Here is a 15,152-nt window from a genome sequence, read left to right on the forward strand (position 1 = left end):
TGCATTCCTGCCTTTGCAAAAGCAGCAGCACTGCCCTGATAAATAAAACTGGGTCACCGGTATGGGTTTTTCCCCCTTGCTTTGCCAGACTTAATGGCCGAAGTCTGGGGTGGCTAATTATTCTTGCCCACAAAGCTGCTGCACTTGAGAGCTGACCTGATCTCCACAGATCTCCCGATAGGAAGCTGAAATGGAATTTTAACACCATGCCAAACAGTTCACATCCCCCTGCATCATGCGTTATTACTTCTGCTCCTGGGAAAGGAGATGCTGTAAATCTACCTACAGTTTGCCTACGTACGTGAGCCAGCTTTCTCCATTGCCTTCTCCTCTGTCAGTGCCTATCTGAACCTTTTAAAATTTCTATACCTTTATTATGAAGGTGCACAGAGGCTGCTTTGATTTACCCTGTTGACAAAGACCATGGCAGCCAAGTACAAAACCCAAGGCTAACAGCAACAGGGAGAACGGAAGGGAGAAATTAACCCATACAGCGCTCTACTGCTTTACAATACACGGCCACCGCTTCTCCTGGCATACCCAAAAACGTCTGCGGTGCTTTGGCAAAACAGCCAAGGAACAGTTTGCACGCGACAGCTCCAACCAGGCCATTTCAGAGTGGGAGCAGAGTGATACATGCCGACCTTTAGTGACACTCAGGTGGCTGCAGACCTCTAAGGAGAAAATAACGATCGTGTGAACTAATGTCAAGCAGACTTACCGAGTCATGACTATGGGACATAGTTGTAGCTTCCCCTTTCCCAGCAGGACTCCCCAGCTCTGCTAACTGAGGATTATCACACCTGAGAGCCTGGCCAAGGAGGCAGGCCACACAGGGCCATATCACACCCTCCTTGGGGGAGCAGATAGCTGCAGAAAAACCAGGCAGTCTGGTCTACCATGCCTTGGCACGGTAGAAGAAGGAAGCACGGGACGTGCCCAGCCAGGCCCACCACGGTGATGTTTCACATGGTCTGTCTGAAAGCTCCTCGGAGAACTAGTGTGCCCAGGCATTTAGAGCAGGTCCCGTATGTACGGTCTGACATGGGAGCAGTGCGGGAAAACAAAACCAGAGCTGATAACGTGCTATGAGCCATGTTTCAGTCTGCAAACTCTTGGACAGAAACAAGGCTCCAGAGTATATAGCGCAGAGAAAAGGACAGCTTCTTTGTTTTGTTCCCACCAACACGACCACAGGCTGGTCCTGCTTATAGGCAGATAAGTCGACCTTTATAAGCGGGTGCAAATACCCTTGCTCCACGCAACATGCCACATTATACTGCTCTTCGAACCGAGGTGCTCAAAGGCCTTCCCAAACGTGAAGTGCAACCTGCTTTCAAAATGAGAACCACTGTCACTGTGTAGCAGGGGAAACTGAGACACAGAGTGCCTCCTGCAAACTCAATCCAAGGTCCCACAGGTATTTCTCTCAACATCAAAGGCAGGTTGTGCCCCTATGTGTTCCTTTCCCCCACCTCACCTCACCAGGATTTCCCTCTCACTGATGCCAATGCAACTCTTGGCAGGGCTACTTAGAGAACCGAACAGAGATGAGAAGTAGTGGTCTTCTCCAACTCTTAACTCCTGGTCTTCAGTCTCTATCCCCTGACCTAGCAAGTAACTTCTCTCTCTCCCTCCCATAACTGGGGAGGAACACTGGCCCTAACTCCAGTCCTCTCCTTAAACTGCCAGCTAACACCCTCTTCCCAAACGATTTTATGCTTCTTGGCCTAGCCCAGCTCCAGTAGGTAGAACACCTGCCTGGCAGTGACAAGTACCTCTGGATTTGATACATATCTAATTCATTTTCGATTTGCCCCTCCCACGTGCAGCACCTCCCCGTAAGCAACCTCCACCCTTCCGTACGTGCCTTTTCAGCCAGGCCTCCGGCTGGCCTGGCACTTCTCCAGGCCACACATAGCTGGAAAAATTTTCCTGATGACTGGATGCACTGAAACTCGTCTATCTCTGCATTCCTCACAGGTCTACCTACAATCCACATGGACTGGGCTGGATTTTATTAGGTGGGTTAGCCAAAGTACACCCTGTAGGAGAAAGGTTTACCAGGTCTGCCCAGCCCCTACACATTGCAAACCCACTGGTCAGAAAGAAGGGAAAACAGACAGGATCTCCAAGGCTATAAATGGGGGGGGACACGGGACTTTGAACTCAACACATACATATGCACGCTCTAGAACTAATATTGCAGCCCTGCTGCCTGTCCCCACCCCAAGGTGAAAGCCGAGAAAGTCTAGATACTAGACCCTTTCACGGTTTGACCCGTGATACCCAAAGCCTTTGCATCCCCGTGGCTGCCAAGCCCTCTCCCGCCTCTGCTATCCTTGTCAAAAACGCACGCAGCTTTAATTTAATTTCCTTCTGAAGTTCTTGATTGCAGAGGGAATGGCTTATGGCACAGAGCAAGATAAATGAGCTAGAATTTCCTGGCGTGGGGGAGGGAAATCAGCTTTCCAGCGCTCCTATCAGTGATAAAAGGCAAGCCGTACCTCCTTCTTCCTTAAAAATTTCTTCTCTTTCTATTCCATCCCAGAGCATTCGTTCTCTCTGATTACCTGGGGATGCTATAAAACGCAAACTCGACCGTCTTAACTTGCTCTGTGCCAAAGAACAGGTTAGAGTCTAGCATCTGCTCTGGAGATCCCAGGCAGGATCGGGATGGCTCCCACCAGCCAGCCAGTCTCCCACCTGGCTTGCGAACGTGCACAAGCACAAATCACCCCCGCTTTGCTTTACGGACACCCCAGCCCGTGGCAGCCGCACACGCGGAACCACGCTTTTGCGCCTGCACAACGCCCAAGGGAGACGTTAACACCTTACGGGGGCAAATCAAACCTGCCCACCCCCGGGAGCATCGCTACCCTCACCCAGGCGCACCCCCCTTTCCCGGACCCTTACGGCACCCACGCACACACCTTTCCAGACCGTCTCTGTGGGTGCCCACCGGTCCGAGAGCCCCCCCCCCCCCCCCCCCAACCCGGCTGGAGCAAACCCCGCCCCGGGGCGTGGGTGAAGACACAGCCGGCCCCTTCCCCGGCCCCCCCCCCGCGGTACCTCTCGGGGAAGTGGGTGTCCCTGTGCTGGGGGAGGCCCTGCTTCCTCCGCTGGCTGGAAGAGTTGCTGGCCGAGGGGATGTGCGCTTCCATCGCGCCGGGGTTGCGCGCCGCCGCCGCCACCTCTTGCCGCGCCCTGAGGAGATCTGGGGGGGGGAAGAGGGGAAGGGATGAGCTGCTGCCCGGGCCGGGCCCCTACTCCCCACCCCCGCCCCCCGTCCCCTCCAGGACCCAGGGACGGACGGAGGCACCCACCACCCACCCCTCCCCGCCGCGGGGAGGTTGCTCCGGGCTCCCCGCCTGCAGCCGCCGGGCGGCACGGCTGCTCCGGGGCTGCCGCCGGCTCCCCGCGGGCGACAGGGCTGCTGCCGTCCCGTCCCCGGCTCGTCCCTCCCCGCAGCCCCTCGGGCGACAGCCTGCTCGTCGTTCCCGTCCTCCCCCTCCCACCATCTCCCGTCTCCGAGGTACGGGCAAGCTGTCAAGCTCCGGGGAGGCGGGGGAAGGCGGCCGGCCCTGCGGTTCCCCCCCCCTTCCCCTGCCCCGGGCTGCCCCGGGTACTCACCCGGCAGAGCGGGCTCTTAGCGGGATCCGCCTCCGCCGCCAAGGGAGTTTGGCAGCGGAGGAAATTGTGCAACTACGGGAGGGGGTGGATTGCTGTTTAATTGCCTTCCTGTTGGAGGGAGGGAAGGAGGGAGGGAAAAAGGGAGGGAAGGATGGATTGGGGGGGGGGGGGGGGGGGGGGGGGAGACAAAAAGGAGAGGGAGGCTTTCCCGAGCCACCCGCCTGCCCCCCCCCCCCCCGGGCTCGTAGCCCCGGGCCGCGGCTCGCCCGCACACCGGGGGCGGCACGTCCCGGTCCCCCAGGAGAGCGGCGGTGGCCCCGGCACCTGCCCCGGCCCCGCCGTTCCCCAGCGGGAAGGGGAGCTGACCCGACCTGCTACCGAGAAACCAGCCCCGTCCCTCCCACCGGCCGGGAGCAGCCGACCCCGGCCATCCGCAGGGTCCCGTCGTCGTCCTCCCCCCCCCCCCCCAAAACCCCGGGGGCCGCAGGGTCGGCCGCAGGGTCGGCCGCGGGCAGCGCTCTGGTTTGGGTGTCCCTCCTGCCAAACCACAGCCCAGAGTCTTTCGCTGTCAAGCCTGCTCTGCCCCAGCATCTCCCGCTGCTGCCGAAAGCAGGGGATGGGGGGGCCGTTTCCCTAGGTGGGTTCTACCCCTTCGGCCTCCCCCCCACTCACCTGGCCGGGGAGCACCCATCTCTGCTACCAGGTACAGCCCAGCAGTGGGGCCGCAGCACCGCAGAGCACCCAAGGGCTGTTTTCCTAAGCGTGGTGACCCCCACCAGGAGCCCCCCCCCACCTGGGCGAGGGGTGACGGCTGGCCCTGGCAGGTCTGTCCCCACCTAGCACAGCTCTGCTGCAGGGTAGTAAAGGGCTGGGCTGCAGAGCAGATGAGGATGGGGTCCAGAACGGGGCCCCTTCCAGCCTGAGGGACAACACTTTCATCAGACCAGCGGCTGCAGGTCGGAAAGAAACGCACCCCTCGTTAAACCTGCACTGCCGCATTAGCGTTGCGGAACCCTCTACCTATTACACGGGCGGATCGTGCGCTGACAGGTTGTACGCACGTATAGTCTTTCCAGGGTGGGCGTCAGCGTAGACGAGCTGCCCACGCAAGTGCCGTGTGACGGGCAACGCAGGCATGGCCAGATACGCCACAAGCACACGTTAACGGGGATCACCGCGTACTCCAAGGAAGAGCAGGCGATGCAAGTACAGCTGGCGTGCTATTGCCCTGGCCTTCTCAGGGAACAATGCAGCTGGACAGACCTATGAGAAGGTCGAGCGATACCCGTACCACCTGCACTGACAGAGGCTACTCTCTCACAGTTAAGCGTCAGGAGTCCCTTAATTCATACACCTATTTGAAAAAACCCTATATGCAACTTGCTTATAACCCTCAACAAAACCTCTGCTGCCATTCACACGATACATGGGAAACACACACACACACACACATGCACACTTAGAGGAAACCTCCTTCATACACTCGCCGTGCACCACTCTGCAAAAAGAAACCAAAACACAGCTGGGGAGAGGAGGAGAGCAAGATTTATCTTAATGAACACACCCCGGTCAGGATCAACTCGCATATTGAGATTTCAATCCGCTCCACATCCAGCGGCATATTAGTCCTCCCCCCAAAACTGGTCGTAAAGCTAGGTTAATACAAGAGCGTTGCATGACCCCGGTAACCGTACACTTTCCATCTCCTTGCCCTCCTCTATACCACCATGCTGTTTTCCTTTGGTTCTGGAAATCCCAGCCATCCGTATTCCTATTAGCCCCAAGACATGCCCAGCCCAGCTTGAGCTTCACCAATCACTTCATCAAATAATTTGATGATGGTCGGGGCTGGAGCCCCGTGGTGGGACTGCAAGTGGGAGTGGAAACGCTAATACAGCTGCTATTTTTGCTGGCAGTAAGGAGGACGTTGGTACCTGAACGTTTCTAGCTGCATTCACGCGCACACAATCCCCATCCCCACGCCCCCAGCTGCGGGGACAAACACTAAAATGACGTACAATTGTGAACTGCAGAAGTACGTACAAAATAGTGAAACAACAAACCCCGTCAGATCGCGCATAAAAAGCCTAGAGAATTCTGCGAGCCAGGCACCGTGCACCTTCAATGTTTATAAATTAATTATCTGAAAAACCCAGGTCACTCCTTATTGCCACAGTGCCTGTAATTTAGAAGTCTGGCACGCAGCCAATTCCAGAAGCCGCATTGATCCTGAATGACCGCAACAACCCCCCACACGCACACCCTCTCCTCTCCTCTTTCTCTCCCCTCCTTCCCTCCCCTGCGTCCCTACCCCCTCACACAGGCCCCCCCCCCCCCCCGAGGATCTGTTATTTACAATCCTGCACTCTGACAGTTGGGAAATCAGATTGATTGACAGTGGGACGCTGGCGGATGGAGGTTCCAGGCACGCAGACAGACTGAATTCAGAATGTGGGATGAATGCCACTGGGAGAATGGGGGCGGAGGAGGGGGGTTGAAAAGCAATTAAAAAAAAAAGATTTCTAAATTATTAACATTTTTTAAATTATTAATGTTATTGGTGCCTCCATGTGAGCCCGCAGATAAACTGCGCTTTGTACTGGCACTAATAATTTATAGCTCAACCAGAGCCCTGTGGTGTGGAGACAATCCAAAATACACGAAGTTTTGTCTTGTCAATGTTACACCAGAGAGTCTGTGCAGACTCTTCTTCTCCCCCTGCCCACCCCAAAACCTCAGTGTGACCCATCACCTAACAAATGCTGATGAGACAATTTAATCATAATCATAAAAAATACGTCAGGCTTTTAATGTAATGAGCTACTTTGCTCATTACATGGGGGGAGAAGGGGGCGATACCAGCTGTTCTGCAGCACACACTCTGCCTGGATGTACATGTTCCGCATGTCCAGCAGCCATCCGGTGCCCGGGTTAAGTGGTCCATCATGACCGTCTGCTACGATACCGGTACACTTAACACGTTTTGTGCCGAGTCCATGCTCTGTTGTATTTGGCATGGTCTACGCAGACCTGCACGTCACGGTCGAATATTCAGCATTTGCGTGTCTGCGTGTGTTACCCTTTTGTGCACGATGCACGTTCTATACTGTCCTCTCGCGTACCGTGCCCGTGTTCACTGTGTGTACATGTGGAAACTCCAGCCCTACGGTGCACGGCTTTGCCCCGTACCTATGTACCATGCTTGCAGGAGCTCCGCATCTCTGTAAAGGTCTGGGACAGCTCAACACCACACCCAGAAGCATGTGCCTTATTCACGACGGTATGCCTCAGCACAGGTTTACGCCATGGCTTTGCTGATAAGCAAATCCTTACTCCACAGCGAAAGGAATCGCCTTCTCGCCCCCAGAGAAGCCAATCAAATCAAACAGAGTGGAAAAGAAGACAGCCTCTTCATTAACCTAACAAGGAGCCCTGGGGATTCACGCTCTAGACTGGGGATTCTGCTCCAGCTCTTGCTGGATGCTTCGCCGACGTTGCTCGCGCTCCTCCCCTGGATCACCCAGGCAGGTACGCGGCAGCACCCCACGCCTTGGGTAGAAAGCGGCAGAGGGGCTATGGATTCCTGCGTAACGCTGCTTTTCAGTGACGCTTCAACCCTCCGCTTCCAAGACTGGAACGGCATCGCCTCTTCCACCTCCCCGCCTTTGCCCGCTCCAGACAGCGGAGTTCCTTCCCTCACTCCTGCATCAGAGGAGTCGGGTACAATACACGGCTTTACTCGGGACCGAGCCGAGCCAGCGCCAGCAGGCTTTGCTTGCCCGAGGGAAGGTGAAATGGGCTGAGGGGCCTTTAGCCTGCGGAGGGCTGCTTGTGGCTCCTGCGCTCTGCCAAGCGGTTCCCAGGGCAGGACCTGTAACTGCCTAGTGCCCCCTTTAGGCACAGCGCAGGATGCTGCAGCCGAGCTGGATACAGCCAGCTTCCTCCGCAACCGAGGCAAAACCTGTCGGTAATCCTTCAAGTCACACAGGCCCCATTAGATCCTGGTACTGCAGGACCCTTACCCCCTCAGGAGACCGCTCCAGCCCCAGGACAAGGCAGCAGCAGCGGACAACGGTATCTCTTAATGAGGAAGCTGCTTCACGACCAGGTTTTCGATTTTCCCCTCCTTGCGTTAACATAACTACAAGCGCCAGCCTCCTTTTAAAGAGCAGAATGGCAGCATCTTCCCTTGAACGTGGATATCGGTGCAGAAATACTTCTGTGCTGCTAAAAGCCTAGAAACAGCAGACAGGCAGGTATAGAGGCACAATCCGCAGTGCACACAACAGGCCTTAAATAAAAAAGGACCAGAGGGGGGGGGTGGCTCAGCTATCCCTAATGCCCAGCTCAACCTCAGAGGACCACGTCATCCCAGGAAGGTCTGGGGACAATTTTTTAGTGCTGGAAGCTACAGGGTCCTTAAGGTGATGCTCTGAGGAAGCCCTCACCAAGTGAGCATGCACTGGGTATGGAAGAAGTTCTTTCCCTTTCAGCAACCCTTTCCCTCGCTTTTCCACAGCGTATTTGGTTTCGGCTAAGTGAAGGACCAGATCAATCCTTAGTGATGTAAACATAATTGCTTTCAATAGATGACACCATGGATGAACCTGTCCCACTGACTTTAGCATTTGCCTGCTAAGCTGTCTTCATTGCAACTTAGCTTCATCTGCATATTTTAATTGTCCGTAAAATCGTAAGACATTTAATTCTCATTAAGGTGAAAGGTCTTTAACACCAATTTATGCTATGTCTGCGTGTAGCAACTATTGCAGAAACTTTCCAAACCCAGCACTATCAATGCTTAAGTAAATCCTGCAACAACGTCTTGCTGTTTCAGATCCCATCGCTAAATGGCAGGAGCATCTGGCACTGCCTACATCTCACAACCCCCCTGCATTATGCCAGCACTCGCTTCCCTTGCTCCACACTACGACCCGAGACACATACCACAGATTCTGAATTTTCAGATTGACATAAGCTCTTGAAACAAAGGAAGGAAAGGACCCCCCCCCCCACCGCCACTGCAAAACACACAGTAGCGATGGTGCAGCTAATCTATTCTGGTAAACAAATGCGTAGCCCCCACAGATAGCTACAGAAGGTATTAGCATTTATAGACGGCTGAGGGTAGATGCCCCCACAGAGACGGTGGGAGAAACGGTCTGTAGGATACTCTTTAGCACCACCTGTATCCATTGCACGATAAACAGGCAATATTGCAGCCCATAAATCCTCCTCAAGTGCACACGGGGGTTAGGGACATATTACAAGACTTATACCAAATGGCAAAGCGAGTCCCTCCTCCTGTTTGTAAGAGCCTGTACCTCCATGGCTGGGCACTGCCATGCTGTTGGCCAGCTGGTAGAGACGTTGTTGCTGCTGCTCTTCAAACGTGCCATGTTCATTCAGTGCTGACATCATGCGTCTATAGTGCTCCTCTGGGGTCATCTGAGTCACTGAGTCCTCAAGCAGAGGCGTGTGGGAGTTTTCTGGAGAGCAGAAAGATTTGGTCTTTTTTCCAGAAAGAAATACAGTGCAAAATCACATAAGTATAGGGAGAGCGCAAAACAAAAAGAAAGGCAGGTAGAGGGATATTACCACAATTTTGCACAGCTCTCTAGTATACCCACTGAACTTGATGTACCAAGCTGCCAAATGCAGCCATCCTTGCGCTCCAAGATGTACCATTGTATCTGGTCAAGACACACCTACAACCTGCTATACCTTCAAACACGGGCACACTTATATACAGGAAAGTCTACAGCTCCAATTGCCACAGGACCCAAAAAACTCATTAACAACTTCCCCCCCCCCCCCCCCCCCCCAAAGCAACAAGCGTTGCATTATAACAACACAAAATTACCAACAAGCTCTCTACCCGGAGGTGGCAAAGAGGACAGGCAGGATGAAAAGAGTTCACCGAGTTCTCACCCTTTCATCTTAGGGGACACGAGTTCTTTTTTTCGACGAATACCTGATCCGACATGCACCTCTTTCCCCCGCCTTTCTGAACACCCACAAGAACACCATAACACGAGAGATGTTCAAGCACCCAGCGTAGGCGATGCTGACAACCGCACAACAGACAGTGGTGACAGTCCACCTGCCCGGCTCTTGGAGGGACGTCACAAAAGCAGGTTGTTTCACATCTGTACATGTGGCTAAGCACCCCGAGGCCATTAAAATAACGCCCAACGTGCCTACCTCTCCATCTTCCCGGAACGACTGCACAGCCCAGGAGGGAGACGTTTTGAGGAAGGCCCTGCCTGCTCCCTGGGCAGTAGGGAACCCAGTCTAACAATCAGGGAGATAAAACCACAGAGGCTTTGTGTTTACTGTAAGCAGAACTCAGAGAGCAATTACCTTCTCTGTCTTGGCGGTGGCTGCTCTAACACTATTTTATCTTGGATCTTCCCCACAGGCAAAACCTTTTCATTACTCGGAGAGGAACTCCCAGTAACAATCTAAATGGGGAGAAGGGAAGGGAGGGAGCGGGAAGGGCTCCCCCCATGCTGCAGTCACAAGACCACCGCCGCGTTCACTGAATGACAAGACCACCCTACCGTGTGCCCCAGATTCATGCTCCTTCATCCACCTCGTTTCACAGAGTCCCTCAGGGCTCGGGGCAGGTGACTCTGCTGCCAGACTGGCTCCAAATTCAAGGTGGTGGCTCTGAGCACAGGCCACTGACTTTACACCAGCATCAGCACTGTGACAAATACGCCGGCACCGGACATCTTGCCGGGAAAAGAGCTGTGCATCTCTCTTGGGTGAGAAAAGGCCCCTAAGACAACTATCAGAAAAGACAGCCTGTGGCAAGCAAATACAGTCCAAGAGACAAGAGTCCCTGTGAAATGCGGCCCTGCCACAGTAGCTTAGGGACTGGTTCACTTCTGCCTTGGCCAGAATAAGAGGCCATTAGCGGCAAGTGCTGTCTGCCACTAAACTCGTTACACAGCCAAGCATCCAGGGGCTCAGATTTTGGGGATTTTGGTGGCATGTCGTAATGAAGCCATCTCCTTCCCAAAATGTAGGAAGGGCAAATGATAATAATGAAGTCTGAGCTGCACAAAGTTTCAATAAAAAAGGGTTGCATCACCGGCTCCCGAGGCAGTCCTCCTCTGCAAAAGGGAAATGACTTCAGGTCAGCCGTCCAGCTCAGCAAGGCTTCTCAATCAGCATAGCAATTTGTGGCCATATCTGCAACCACTGATCTCTACCCCAGTGACATGTATCTGCATCGCCAGGACCACAGGCTTCCTGTGTAAATCACAGGTTCGTGGCCTGCTTCAGGCCAGCTAGTACCAGGAGCTGGCTCCCCCGCCCCGTACTGTGAGCATCTCACTTAGAAACCAGTCCTGAAAAGAAGGAGGCTGCACAAGATGACAACCATGCCGTGCCTGCTCCCTCCCGCTCCCTGCCTCCGGTAGCCAAGCCTGCAAGACACCAGTGGAAGGAGCAGGGGGCTGGGGGACAGAATTCCCTTCCATGTCCCCTTCCCGACAAAGTCACTCCGCAGGCCGGCTTCTCGCATCCTCCTCCACTCTCTTGCCGCTCCTGCCACCTCCCCCAGGAACGCAGAAGCGCACCAACTGCTTCAGTTCCCTTCTGATGCTCTTAACCAAAGGTCTAAGGAGCAAAGCCGCGTGCCACAGACCTGATTTAGAAAAACACCGATTTATTCCCACCCCCCACCCCCACCCCCCAGCTGTGTTATTAGAGGAGGAAGGGGGGGGGGGAATAAGGGGAGGATTTAATAACACTTAATTACCATAAACTCTATCCGATCAGCCGCAGAGCAGATTTCAGGTGCAAGGAGGGGAGGGAGAATGGGGGTGGCAAGGGGAGGCTAAGAGGAAGGAGTCGTCCAGGGAAAGGCTGGATTTCCACACTTAAAACTTGGAAGATTTCACATGACTCAGCCAGCGATAATTCCAGCTTTGCTGAAGCTTTGCTGTCTGCTTTTGTCATTACCAGGGGGTAATGTGGGAGACTGATCTTGCCAAATCTCTTCCAGCCGCCAGGTGTGAAATGGACCCTGGCACGGTCACTGGGAAGGCACAGCCGAGGCAAGCATCTGTCGGGCCTTCACGCTCTCCAGCACGCCTCCCTGCTTGCCAAGCCGAGGGGAGCCCGTCTCTCCCACCCTACGCCAACACTGCAGGGTCCCGACGGCAGGAGCCACAGGGAATTCAGGCTGTTGGAAGACGCGGGTTTTCTGTCCAGCCTGAAGGATGCGTCAATGCCGCACAACCTTTCCACCAAGCTTTTATAAGGCTGGTCCTCCCCAAGCAATCCCAGACGAGACAGGAGCACCCGTCTCCTCTCCTTTGCTACAACAAACCCACGACAGGCCGAGGCTCCCTTTCCTGAACCACAGTAAAAGCTTAAGGAGCCTGTTGCAAAAGCATCTCACCCCAGGTTCAAAGCCGGGTCTTAGTAGCTTTAGGGGCTTTGCTGCCTGAGCCGTCGCTTGCCAGGGCAGAGAGGATCTGTGCCCACTCCCACCATAGTCAGCAATGTGGGTTTGGGGGGGGGGGGGGGCAGTGAAGTTATTAGCAAGAATGGGGCCAAATATTGTTTCTTCATTTGGCCTAATTGGACCGCTGCCAAACCGATCAACATATGGATATTTCCCCTCCCCCCAAGAAGAGGAACAAATTGACAAAGGCTAGATCTGAATTGCTTAGCTGTAGTCCAGCTCTGGTTCTGGTCTGCTTCGTTAACCAAAGAGGTAATAAGATTTTGTTTTGTTTTAAATGATCTACAATAGCAAAGAAAAGAGAACAGCAGAAGGAGCAGCGTATGAGCTCATCAGCCCGCCCCAGGGGGTGAGTGCAATATTGTTCCCTACGCGTGTTTTCCAGCACTTGGTCCAGTCTAGTTTCAAATCTTCCCAAATGATGAGGCTTCTACCAGATTTATTTTTCAGCAGTTCAAATAGGAACCAACATACTCTTACTGATTTTCTCTTTTTGCAACCGTTCAGTTTTATTTCGTATCTCAAGGTATCGGAGAAGCAGATCTCCAGACACGCTGTTGCCGCAGGAGCGAGGGTTTTACTTGGGGAATTGTCTCCCGGGGAGAAAGCTTCCTCCGTGACCTGCCAGCACAACCCTCGCTCCGAGCCTCTGATATGCTCGCATTTCCATATTAGACGCGAGAACGTTCTGCTCTGTTTGACAGCAGTGCTGGCGCGGCCCTGTTTCCACTGAGATAGGGCTCTCTTTTGATCTCCGGTGTGAACACTGCGAGCGTTGGGGAGGGGGGAAGGGAAGGTTACTGCTTCCCCGCTGGAAGGGTTTCCAGCCCTACAGGTGTTTTTTCACTCAGTCAGAGAGAAGGAGTGATTTACTTGGCTGCCTCTGTTCTCCTTGCCTTGTCAGGCACAGCCACAGCAGCACGAGATGTGCCGCGGGCACGGGGTCACTTCTCCTCTTCAAAAGGCTGGTTCGGAGACAATGCAGCTGTGCCCTGAGCAAGAGCTGCAGCCAGGGCCAGCGTGCAACGGAGAGGGGGACAGTCCCCACCTTGAGCTGTGCACCACCGCAGGAGAGTGCAAAAAGGCGGAGGACCAGCACCCGCGCAAGGCACGCCGCTGGGCCGGAGAAAAAAAGGAAGGGTGCGTCCCGGGGAGATGCTGCAGAGCTGGCTCCTGCCGGAGGACAGCGTGGGGCTGCACAGGCTACGAAACTCCAATTGGTCCTTGTTTTCCTTCCAACTCCTAAATCACAAACTGCACGCACAGCATCTGGGTCCCAGCCAAGCTTGGGGCTCTAGCACAATCTCACACTTTACAGCACTACTCTACAGCGGCAGTTCCCAAATTCCAGGTAACTAGCCACTAGGGTCCACTGTGCTTGAAAATAGCTTGTCGCACAATGCAGATCCTTCTGTTTCCAACCAGTTCCTTAGTACAGAGCTGGGAAAACAGGGATCGTTTCTCTCCCAGCCCTCCATGGTACCCACGCCACCGGAGCGCTGCCTGACCGCCAGCAGGATGGGAAGTCTCCTGGGAGTTCTCAGCCGCAAGGTGCTCTCGCTGTTTGGGGCTTAAGACACAGGAACACTGGCTATAGCCCCTACTTTGACCCCCTTTTCATAGATAAAGGCCCCCAAAGCACCAAAGTCTCTGGCCCTATTCAGCCCCTCGCTATTCTGACAGTATGCACAGCCTAGGCTTAAAATGCTTGCCACCACGTTGGAGAGAACAGGGGTTCCCCAATGATCTAATATAATAAATATTAGGTAACAGGGGAGATTAGTAAAAGGCCCAGCTCAGAATTTCCATTCTGTTGCACACTCTTTTAAAGGGCAGGGAAGGCTTTCTGAGAAAAAAGTGGGAGTCAAAAATGAAAGTTTGCTCTTATTCAGGGCTTCCTAGGAAGCCCTCTCTTAACGAGCTGGGGGAATCCCTGAGTCATTCAGAGTTAAGGAGCAGTATTTAGACCCCGAGTGCAGACTGCAAAGCCAAGGGCTGCTTATCCACCTCACACTGCGTTCAACCCACTCACCTAAACAAAAATGGTGGGAAGGCCAGAGGAAAGAAACAGAACGGGATCGTTTGACCCTGCTGCTCCCATGGCAAAACCATCAATTTGTGCAAGTTCAGCCACTTTATTAGGGTGAATCCAAATGCAATAGTTTGGTTTCAGATGGCTTGATTAAAGTTTAGCCCATTCTCAGCCAGGCCACATAGGTTGCTGCTACCTGGATTCGGTTCCTAAGCATGCACTGTCTTGGAATCACAAAGGATACAGACTCAGCAGAAACAGCAAAGATGACAGCAGGTGTATCAAGTGTGTTACAGGAGTCTCATGCCCCTATATAACAAATGCATTCCAGAATCTATAGAAGCATCCTGCTGGAACTTACCTGCGCACATCTACTAGAAGCATTTCAAGGATAACAGGAATAGGGCAGATGAAAAAAAATCAAGGAAAACAGGTAAAGAGTAGCAGTATATAGGGTTCCTCTTTATACCTTTCAAAAAAGCCCAGTAAAAAGCTAAAGCACTTCTACTCGTATTAAAGAGTTAACAGGCAGGAGAGGGTTACACGAAAGAAAAGATTTAGTATGTTCTTGGGTAGTGTTAGCAATGTTATATATTAAGCAACACTAGCATCCAACATCCTCTCAGTATGCTGCCTTTCAGATCATAATTTGGGGACAAGGAGTCAAGAAGAGACAATATACAGGAACATTATGTGAAATTAGGATGCAGTACAGGTCCCTACAATATATCTTTATATAGCATAACATAAGGTATGTAGTTTAAGAAGGCTTCAGGACAAACTGCTACAAAAAGTCCCCTTTGAGATTCCCCGAATTGGTTATTGAGAATATACACCTTGGAGAGTCTCAGCTGCTGGACTCCAAACCCACGAAAACAGGATCTAGCTTCAGACAGCTAGTCTGCTTTTATTTTTTTTATTTTTTTTTTAGTGGCCAAAGACTGCAGTTAGGCACAGTGATCAAGATGGGTATTACTGACAGCTAATTAGTTTGAACTTAACAAC

The 15,152-nt window shown here is 53.2% G+C and overlaps 1 protein-coding gene across 1 annotated transcript in view; it reads right to left on the bottom strand.

Annotated features, from left to right (window-relative positions):
* Positions 1–15,152, bottom strand: part of SAMD11 (sterile alpha motif domain containing 11) — a 125,730-nt gene that overhangs the window by 23,959 nt on the left and 86,619 nt on the right. Inside the window, 2 exon segments of the mRNA XM_049817048.1 lie at positions 3,073–3,217; positions 8,958–9,122. Coding sequence (XP_049673005.1) covers positions 3,073–3,217; positions 8,958–9,122 — 310 coding nt within the window.

The sequence above is a fragment of the Accipiter gentilis genome, chromosome 1 (assembly GCF_929443795.1).
Source record: "Accipiter gentilis chromosome 1, bAccGen1.1, whole genome shotgun sequence".
In the NCBI taxonomy this organism is placed as follows: domain Eukaryota; kingdom Metazoa; phylum Chordata; class Aves; order Accipitriformes; family Accipitridae; genus Astur; species Astur gentilis.